Source organism: Netta rufina (genome assembly GCF_964035555.1).
Source record: "Netta rufina genome assembly, chromosome: 1".
Classification (NCBI taxonomy): Eukaryota; Metazoa; Chordata; class Aves; order Anseriformes; family Anatidae; genus Netta; species Netta rufina.
This window is the reverse complement of record NC_140123.1, coordinates 15,278,038-15,289,078: the sequence shown is the minus strand read 5'-3', so window position 1 is coordinate 15,289,078 and position 11,041 is coordinate 15,278,038. Positions and strand designations below refer to the sequence as shown.

General features: G+C 36.9%; 1 protein-coding gene across 1 annotated transcript; it reads left to right on the top strand.

Annotated features, from left to right (window-relative positions):
* Positions 1-331: 331 nt before the first annotated feature.
* LOC311208003 (collagenase 3-like) lies at positions 332-6,835 on the top strand (the record flags this gene model as incomplete). Its single annotated transcript, XM_084284421.1, has 10 exons — positions 332-454; positions 551-792; positions 1,827-1,975; positions 2,075-2,200; positions 3,076-3,237; positions 3,880-3,997; positions 4,540-4,673; positions 5,054-5,213; positions 5,979-6,082; positions 6,735-6,835. The coding sequence occupies 10 exons, from the start codon at positions 332-334 to the stop codon at positions 6,833-6,835; spliced, it is 1,419 nt and encodes a 472-aa protein (XP_084140547.1).
* Between the last annotated feature and the right edge of the window lie 4,206 nt (positions 6,836-11,041).

Genomic DNA, 11,041 nt, shown 5'->3' with positions numbered 1-11,041 from the left:
CACTCCTGCAGAGAGGAGAAACAAGCCAGTGTGCGTTATTGCAAAATAATCAAAAATTGCTGTTTTCTTCTGCCCGTTTATTCCCACAACCCATGTAAATATTCTGAGACTGTGTTTGTGTGAAGATACTGTTTCAGAGACCTCAGTGGGACAACAGATGCCTAAACCACAGCGCTGGGGAGGAAAGAAAAAGTAGTTATCTAAGCATGTTTACTTTCAGCGACAAGGAAGTTCTAACTTGTCCCTAAGTGGTGACTCACTGGGGTAAGACTATAAAAGTAAAGGTAACTGCTCTCTAAAACATGAGGGCTTCAGACTTCACAAATCCAACATGATGCAGTCAAGGCTTTCAGCTGTCTTCTTTTTCTTGCTGGGTTTGTCATTTTGTCTGACAATCCCTATTCCTCTTGAAGATAGTCATGAATTCACAGAGGAAGACCTTCAGTTTGCAGAGGTACAGTATAAAATAATTAATTTACATTTTTTAGAAATACTTTTGTAGTTACAGCTGTTTGGAAATCAGGCTTATTACTTTTTTTTCCTTTCTTAGCGCTACCTCAGGACTCACTATGATCTCCGTCTGAATCCCACTGGCATAATGAAGAAGAGTGCCAACACAGTGGCATCTAAACTTCGAGAAATGCAGGCTTTTTTTGGCTTGGAGGTGACAGGAAAATTAGATGAAGAAACATATGAGCTCATGCAGAAACCAAGATGTGGTGTCCCAGATGTGGGAGAATATAACTTTTTCCCTAGAAAACTCAAGTGGTCAAAAACAAATTTGACATACAGGTAAATGCATGACGTTTTGAATGTTATTACTGTTCCTTCTTTCCATGTAGCTTGTTCCATAGGTTGTTCAGTACATGAAGTTGATGAGTGTGTTCAAGTATGACAAAATTCTGGAAATTTTTGGAAACTTTTGGAAAGGTCCCCTAGACCCACCGTATGGTCTGTTGAAGTAAATACAATTTTTTTTATTGGACTTTTTCACATAAGAAATCTGGTGTGGTGTAAGCCACTCACTCCTGAGCTGGCCTCCATGTAGACACTCTGGGCATATCCATGGTTCCAAATGAAAGAGGGGTAGGGGCTGAGCTTGCAGAGATTAATTGTTAGGTTGCTCTTGGCTCTGTTTTGGACCAAGCTTGTTGTCTGCCCACCTAGGTCTGTCCTGGACAAATCTGCTCAAGAAGGGTTATCCCAAAGCAGTGTGCATGCAAAACAGTCCATGTAATGTGGCTGTGAGAAATGGGACTGATCCTTGTCCCTCTTCCGTTTCACAGCCCTGTTGTAGATATCTTTGCTTGGTTAAATGAGTCCCTCACTACACCATGTCCTCAGGCAGCTGGCACTGGGTTGCAGATTCCAAATATAAAATCACTGAACTCTTTCAGAGATACCAGTCCAGTATCTGGTAATAATTACTTTAATACTGATGATTCAAGACTACAGAAAGTTCTTTGGGTCATGTTTGTTCCTCCAGGAAGTGAGAGTCCTGAGATATTTTATATGGCATTAAAATAGTTTTAAGTTACTGATATGGTTTGATTTGATGCCAATCTGTCGTTTTCTAAATCCACTGGTGCATATAAAATTTATTATAAAAGCTGTTGGACCATTTCATGTGTCTCTGAATAACTGCAATGGAAATGGTTATTTTTATTTCTTAGAGTATTACATGCAGCTGCCCAGCTCTTAGGTTTGAGGTAAGAACAGAGGAAAGAAACAAACAAAACTTTTTAATAAGGTGTACAGTCAGATAAAAGTGTATTAAACAGTTGCTTCAATCTACACAATTTAACTGGAGATACTAATCTTGACAGAATTATGAATTACACTTCAGATCTGAGACGTGCGGAAGTAGACAGAGCTTTCAAAAAAGCATTCAAAGTTTGGTCTGATGTGACACCACTTAACTTCACCAGAATACGAAGTGGCATAGCTGATATCATGATCTCCTTTGGGACTAAAGGTAACACAGAACCAATTATTTTTACATTATAGTTATATTGCTGCCAATTTATTAAGATGCAATATACTTTATATCATTGGTTTGAATGTTGTTTTATAGAACACGGTGACTTTTACCCCTTTGATGGACCCTCTGGATTACTGGCTCATGCCTTCCCCCCTGGTCCAGACTATGGAGGAGATGCCCATTTTGATGATGATGAAACTTGGTCAGATGATTCTAGAGGTAACAGAGGTTCCTGAGATTATTTCAGACAGTGATAGATGAATAATTTCCACCTTTTGCTGTTTGTAAATGGTTTGTTTTTTCAGTTTACCACATTTTATCCAATATGTTCACTGTCTACTCATAGGAAGATTAATCCCCAGTCATAAATGAGAATATAATATAAGCCTACAATAAATTCTAAAATGTACAAATCCTAAGTAAAGTTGTTTTTTTCTTTTTTTTTTCTTTTTTTTTTTTTTTAAAAAAAAAAGCCATGTATAAGATATTCTGTCATCCAGGCATTTCACTGTGCTCAAAGGCAGCTAGTTGGAAATGACCTTACTAAAACTTACAGCATATACTTCTCTCAGCTGCAAGTCACCTACATACAATTTGAAAAATCTTCATCTTACCTATTCAGGAGAGAGTTTTAATAGAACATGTTTGTTTGTTTTTTTGTTTTCCCAAAGTGTTATGTCACCTTTCTTGCATCAAAACTAATTAATGCAGTACCAAAACCAACACACACTCTCCACTGGAGGTGAATTCCCAACAAAAGTTTTATTGATTTTAGTGGGACTAAGACTTCACTGTAGATCGTTCCAGTGTTGCTAAGAAATTTCAAGGAACCTAAAGCTGCCTACAGAACACCATTGTCAAATAAGATTTAGCTTGAAGAACAGCTATGAGATAATCAACTGATTGAGCCCTTATAAAAACAAAACTTTTAGTCACTGGAGAAAGACAATCAATTATACATCACTGATCCATTTCTCCAATTATCTCCTTCATTATCTCACATGTTAAATGCACAGTGTTAATGTTAATTGAATAGTTAAGTCCACTTTGTTTATCCAGGGTTATAAATTTACTTTCATTGTGGTTTGTTATAGGGTATAACCTGTTTCTTGTTGCTGCCCATGAATTTGGTCATTCACTGGGACTCGAACACTCCAGAGACCCTGGAGCTCTGATGTTTCCAATTTACACATATACTGGAAAAACTGGTTTTGTGCTTCCTGATGATGATGTGCAAGGGATCCAAGAGCTCTATGGTAAGTCTGTACAATATATATATTTCTGGTGTCATTATAACCTGTTACAGATGCACTGCACTGTTTCTAAAGAGCTGCAGATGTTCACAAGCAACAGTCATGACTGATTAAGCCCTAAGCACTGAATTCTTGGCAACCAATCTTTAGGCACAGAATTCTTTAGGAGCAGAAGATGCTCAGATTTAATAGTTCAGAGGAAAAAGAAATAACACTGAAATAACTTTGCAGTGGACTGCTGCTAGCTCTTTCATATGGTGAGGGGCTCGTAGATTATTTTGACCTTTTTACCTCATAAGAGAAAGTGAAACGAGGAGAAGTAGAAGGGAGAAACAAATATTGATTTTTCAGTGTTCCATCATGGAAAGAATAAAACTTTTAGGTGACCTTCAAAACTTAGGATAAAGAAAGAAGCAAGTCAATTTAATATCTTTGAAGCACTGCTGAACTACAAAGTCCATTAACATATTTGGCTAAAGGAGAGAAGGATAAAACTGTTTTCCCCAATATAAATGAAACCATTTATAAAGCCCATTATGCTTTTATTCATCACAATTTTGGGGAACTTTTCCATGTCCTATTTAGTATTATGATCCAGGAAAAGGGAAAGAAATTTTTTAAACCTATCATACTGCATGGTTCCAGGTGCTGGAGACAGAGATCCAAACCCAAAACATCCTAAAACACCAGAGAAATGTGATCCAGAATTATCACTTGATGCAATAACAGAACTTCGTGGAGAAATGCTGGTCTTCAAGGACAGGTAACAAGATTGCTATATGACGGATAGTTAGTACTCGATAAAATTTGAGCAAGAGAAAGAGCTGTTTCAGTTTTTCACTAGATTTGAATAAACAAAAATTAAAAAAAAAAAATCCCATATCTACACAGATGCCTATAAGAAGTTACATCATATCTTTTTATGCAGGATTTATAATGCAGTTACAGATTTGCCTGTCCAATGATGTGAAGTGAAGCTGATGCAGCTAAAGGCTGACCCCATTTTTACAGATTTTTCATTTCACAGGGATATGTAAATATGTAAAAATTTACTAACATTTATTTGAATGAAGTTTTACTTTGAAGATTCACCTTTGCCTTTCAAAGTGATAACAGTACGTGAATGACAGAATTGGTCTGCAGTTTGATGACTGAGGAAAGTCTTACCAGGACCTCTATGTATTGAAAATTGTATGTTGTGAAAAATGTCATTCCCCATTAATTCATTTTTAGTATAGAACATCAAGGATACTGCTATTTTGTAGTTTGACACTAAAAGTGCAGTATTTTCTTTTTCTGAGCTAGGTTTTTCTGGCGACTGCACCCTCAGATGGTTGATGCAGAGCTGGTTTTAATTAAATCATTTTGGCCAGAGCTTCCAAACAAAATAGATGCAGCTTATGAAAACCCCATCAAAGATCTTGTCTTCATGTTTAAAGGTGAGTTTTTTTTATTTTACTGTATGTAGAAAAAAAAAATATATATATATATATATAAATATATCTAGTCAAATTCAGTAAGTGATAAAGAAGTAATAGATGGAAAAACATAACATTCTGCCTTTCTTGTTTAAAAGACCACCTGTGAATGCTGGCTTCACCCTATACAAGCTTACACAACTTTCAGTAAATTAACACATGTATGCAAGATCAGATGCCTAGGATTAAGTTTAGCATAAATAGTTTAATACACTCAGAGTACATGGCCTAAGAATCTGTTAGTTTTATGAAAATAAGGACCCTGTCATCCTCATTTTATCCTTCTCTCAAAGCTGAGCTTTTTTATGAAAGACTAATACATACTTTGTTCTTATTTTCAGGAAAGAAAGTCTGGGCTATGAATGGCTATGACATAGTCGAAGGCTTTCCTAAAAAGATATATGAAATGGGATTCCCAAAAGAAATGAAAAGAATAGATGCAGTTGTCCATATTAAAGACACTGGCAAGACTCTCTTTTTTACTGGAAATAAGTACTGGAGGTAAGCTGCAGACAGAGTGGTGCTTCTTTTCAGCATCCTTAGTCATAACTGTCCAGAAGACTCAAAAGATTAGCAGGGGGTTTCAAATCACTTCACTGTGGCTCAGATGTTGCCAGTCTATGGTTTCTGCAGGTGCAACAGCTGTGTAGAATAGAAGTCTTGCATGCACATTCATGATATAAATATGCAGTCAGAGCCTGTACAAGCTAAAAGAGTGAAAGAAAGGAGAGAAGAACAAATTGCCCTGATGCAGGAGAGTATGTATGTCTCCTAGATAAAATTCCTATCTTGCTCCCAAGAGTCACTTGTGTGGCACAAGCTGGATATTAGTGCTGGTTTGTGAGAGCAAGAAGTCTATCTCCCCATAGGATGCCCATTTTTTCCTGGCCAGAAATGGGGTTGACAGCCAGGTCATTTGTATAATCAAGAAAGATGTCACCATCCCTTCCCAGAACCTGTGTGTCAAGCAGCCTTAGGGGAGGCTTGCAGTGCTGATATGTCCAAGTACAATCACCTCCCTATCGTATGTAGCTTATATACTTCTGAAAATGTAACTTTACTGGTTTTGTGATTATTGGGATTGTACTTCTGGTGTAAGGGTGCCCTGGTTATTACACGGAGTTTCATTAGTGAACTAGACATAAGGTATCCAATGGCTGCTGGCTACTCTTGATGTAGATAACTTCAAAGCATACAAAGGGCACACACCAAATCCAAGGCTGTCTAAAACCTCTGAATTTTTATTTTCTTTTATGTTTAATGTAGTTATGATGAAGAGACAGAGCTGATGGAAGCAGGCTACCCCAGGCTGATAGAGGAAGAATTTGCAGGAATTGGTGATCGAGTGGATGCAGTCTATTACAGAAATGGTATATAGCCTGATTAACAAGGCTTTATTACAATTAGTTGTGTCTGAAACTTGAGATTAACAACCTGTGGGAAGTTCTGTCATTTGTAATTTGAACTTATTTATTTATTTATTTATTTATTTTGACATCAGCACTTCTGTTCTTGCCTGAATCTGTCTTCTGATCTCAATTGCCTTCTGGCAAAGATGCTTTTATAAACTGTGGAGATATGTATTTGAGAATCCAAAGGAGACCTTGATGAGGGAACCTAAAGTGATATGCATAATACAGATGCATCATAATGAGTCTATTTCTTCAAATCCAGATCATTCAGAGCCAATTTTTCCAGGAGTGTTTCCAAGTCAGAGACTTAAAACCACGGTTTTCCTGTTAATGTTTTCCTAAGAAAATGTTGTATAACAATAAAATGCAGAGCTTGACACTATTATTTATTTTAAAATTATTTATTTTAAAAACTGATCCAGATCATACAAATGGAATGAAGACTCTCAAAAAATTACCTCAACATTTTAATTACTAAAATATTGCATTTTTACAAAAATATTGCACGAGTTATTAAACATTAAGACAAAACAGGTAATTTTATTTTGAAGGAAAAATTTAATATAACAGCTTTTTCAGGGTTAATAATTTTGATTTTCTTTTTCCTTAGGTTACCTCTACCTCTTCAATGGATCTTTGCAGTTTGAATACAGCATCTGGAGCAAAAGAATTGTCCGTGTCCTGCACACTAACTCCATATTTTGGTGCTGATTACAGTTGAATGACATGTTGCAGGCTGCAGAGCAGTTTGTAGTACATAGAAGTAATAATATGGGCATATAGGTTTATTAAAGGAAAGCAAGGTTCTGTGAACATGCACTGGATACCTACAAACAAATGTGTACTGTATATATGGGAATTCTATAGCTGTATGTCAGTCTGGAACTGAATTAACTTAATAGGAAAGAAGGAGAAATTATAAGCATTTCAAGGGGCATTACACCATTTAAAGTTTGTCTCTCATTAAAGTGAGATGCTGGATACATCCTTCATGATCATAAGCACTACTAATTTCCAGTAATCTATGCATGTCTAGCATCTTCTCAGAATCTTCTAGCATTTCTAAAGACATCGAGTTGATAATCCCTGGAGTGTTTCTTTTTAAAACTAACCCTCCAGCTCTTTGTAAAATTATTTTTAAAGTACTGGGGATTCAGACACATAATGAGTGAGTCGGGACTACATGGTGATGCCCTGAGCAGCATAACACTAGATTGCAACACTAAAGTTAGAAAATACAAAGGTATTTGAATGATTCATGATTTGAATGGGAACATCCCCCTGGAAATAGATGCCCATATGGTATTTGGAAGAAGCTGCAGATATAGAAACATTGAGGTGTCATCTCAAAGCAGACCAAAGAGCAGGAAAAGGGAACAGTATTCCCTACAGAAATCACCAGTTAGTATGGCACTGGGGAAAATAGAAAGTAGTGATACCAAGAGAATCACACAGGTTGAAACCTTTCATGAATCTACACCTGGAAAGAAAGCCCATGTTTTCAGCTGGTGTAAACTGAAGTAGTTCAAGTGATAATTATAGAAGTTATGCCTATCTGTGCCAGCAGAGAACCTGAAGATTCAAGTTATAATATTCAAAATAATACTGAAAGGGTGTCAAACATTAAAAATGTTTATAATGTTAAAAATGAATATATCAGTTGTTTCAGTACCATGTAAGGTTTGGGGGGGGGGGGGAGGGTGTTTTGTTTTGTTTTTCAATGCAAATGATGTGGGACTGTTGTTATTTCTCAGTTTAAAAAGTAGTATTAAAGAAACTGGAGGAACAGAATGCAATTGTGAAAGGATTTCAGTTAAGAGATCCTACACTGTATGTTATATAACAAGACAGAGTTATTGGATAAAAGAAATCAGGAAGCTTAACCTGTGCATTTTATTCATTAAAATTTTTGCTTCTACTTAAAACTCTGTTGTTTTTCATTTGTGATTTTTTTTTTTTTAAAGGAAAACTAATTTTATAGAAAAGAGGAGCAGAGAAAAAGTCATAAAAATGGAAAATACAAAAGAACCACTGAATTCACAGAATAAGAGCTAAATTGAAATTAGTCCTTATTGATAGAGAAAGTAGCACAAATGATAACAAAATACTATGAAAATCAGTTCCACACTAGCTTGAAGTCTAAACTTTAATAACTAATGTAATCTGATTACCTTGTCCTCTTCTTCCTCCTTATAACCAACCCCCAAATCAGTCAGTCAGCCAGCCCACCAAGCAAAGCCCATTAATACTGAATGTTTTTAAATAGACATAACTTGCCAGGTTTACCAATCAACAGGCTAGGTGAGTTTAATTTTGTAATTTATGCCACATAAATCATAGAATCAAAGAATGGCTTGGGTCAGAAGGAGCTTTAAAGATCATCTCATTCCAACACCCCTGCCATGGGCAGGGACACCTCCCACCAGACCAGGTTGCCCAAAACAGGTTGTCTTGAACACCTCCAGGAATGGGGCATCCACAGCTTCTCTGGGCAACCTGTGCCAGGGCCTCACCACCCTCACAGTATAGAAGTTCTTCCTAACCTCTAACCTAAATCTCCCTTCTTTTAGTTTAAAACCATCCCCTCTTGCACTAACAGCATCTGCCTGAGCAAAAAGTTGCTCACCATCTATTTCATAAGCCCCCTTTAAGTATTGAAAAGATGCAATGAGGCCACCCTGGAGCCTTCTCTTCTTCAAGCTGAACATGCCCTGCTATTTCAGTCTTTCTACATAGGAGAGGTTCTCCATGGTCAGATGAGGGAGGTTAACAGATTTAGTGGTCTATTCTGACTGTAAAACTGTGAATTAATCAATGTCAGACCTTAAAATATTTAAAGGAAATGTAAGCAAATAGAGATGAAGAAAAAAATTTACAAATGGAAAAACTTAAACTAAAATCTAAGTCCTGTTATTTGACATAACATTGATAAAGCTGCTAGAAAAAAAAAAAATCTCTGCATAATAAACAGAAAATTATTCATTTATATATCAAAAACATTTTTGATAGACATCAGATAGATGTCATTTGACTGAATGATGTTTGACATTGGATTGTAGTTTAGTTTGCAGTTTCATTGCAGTCTGCAGTGAAATAAGGGTCTGGAGGTGTAACCTTATTCCTCATTATTTTTGTTATTAAGACTTGGTGTAAAATTGTGTCAAAATAGTAAAGAGAGACCAGTTGATTCTGACTGCTCTGAGCTTCAGAGGTCTGACCTGAGACTCACTTGAGCAAGGAATGCAAAATGCACAGGGAAGCAAGGAGACATTGATTACTATCAATCATATCTATGTAAATTTCTGAACATTTGGCAGCAGTAAAAGGTACTACTTAGGAAGCTGAACCTTCTAGAGACTTCAGCATGATCATATCCAGCTGCTCCCCAGCCCAAATAGTCAGATTCCTGTTTGCTGCTTGGCTGACTGGAAGCAGTCTTCGGCACCAGTCCAAATACAGCTCCAGCTCATGCAACTACATCCCCAGTGAGAGACACACAGCCCTGTGGTTAGCTCTACCTCAGATGAAAAAAATACCAGCCTGTCAGTTCCTGGCATTTTGTTCAGAAAAAAAAAAAAAAAAAAAAAGGAAAACAAAAATGCTTGTGCTGTGGAAGTGGAAGGCTGAGGACAGAGCCAGATGGGCCCTGACACTTCACAGTCAGCCAGAAAGGAAAACTCTTCATGGGACTTGGTGCCTTTGGACCTGCTGCTATCTCATGAGAAAAACATTACACAAGTCCATGGTGAGAGCACTGAATACACACTGATGAGATGTCATGATCTTTAGGGGGTATTGACCAAGACCATCAGGTATTGAAAAGAATTGAGTCCCTTGAGAACTTGACTGAACTCTCTGCCTTCCCTCAGCTGTCATGAGTAAGGAAAGGACCACAAGAGGCTGAGACAACTGTGTCCCAGGCTGTAATACAAGCGGAATTAACAGCTTCCTTACAGATCACCAGTTTTATGTGGAACTACACAAACCACCTAATAACACAATGTTAATTAATATACCTTTTATATTGGTCCCATTTCTGCTAAGAATGATCAGTTGGAGGGGAAGAAAGGGTAATGAAGAGAATGAAATCTGCCAGGACCAGCAGAATGAAATCTGCTCCTCAGGACCAGTTTCTGTGCTGGTTAAGTGATCCAGAAGAAGTAGGATGGAGAGGATGTCACTCAGAAGAGAGACAAAAGTGAGCAAATGTCACTTAAACTTTTCAAAGTGAGAAACTAGGCATCTGTCCACTAAGTTAAATAGTACATTGTAAAGGCAACAAATACTGTAAGAGCTACTAGCTAAGAGACTGGAGAAGAAATTCAATTTTAGTGTGAAAATGTTTTCTTTTCATATAATCTCCAGAAACCTGTTTCAAGGACACTAGGTGGCAGTGATAACTTTGCTCTCTAGAGGACTAGCACAGAAACCCGCAGCCACAGGGGGTGAGACCAAAAATAATACTGTGGGTGAGGAAGCTGCAGCCAGTTATGGCAAATTCTTAGAGTAAATGAAGATATCAAACAAACAACACCAAAAAGTAGAATTAAATGCTTATTTTGTGTTGAAATGTGAGTCTCAGAGGAATAAGTTAGGACACTAAAATGTTTAGGAAACTCCTAGATATATATACACTGTAAAGACCACTAATTTTTCAATCTATTGAAAGTTCTCTTTCAATGTCAATGCAATACACTTAAAATAGTGTATTCCATGGATAGTCCTTGGAATAATACAATTCCTTAATTTAACTTCATTAGTTGGAAAAAAAACAAACACACATGGACACAGATTTGTAATCCAACTCCTTGGGAACATGAGAACTTCTCAGCAATTTGGTTTCTGAAAAAAAAATGGCACTGCTGAATATGGAAGCAAAGCAAAAGCAGAGGAAAATATCAGTTGCAAAGAACCCAT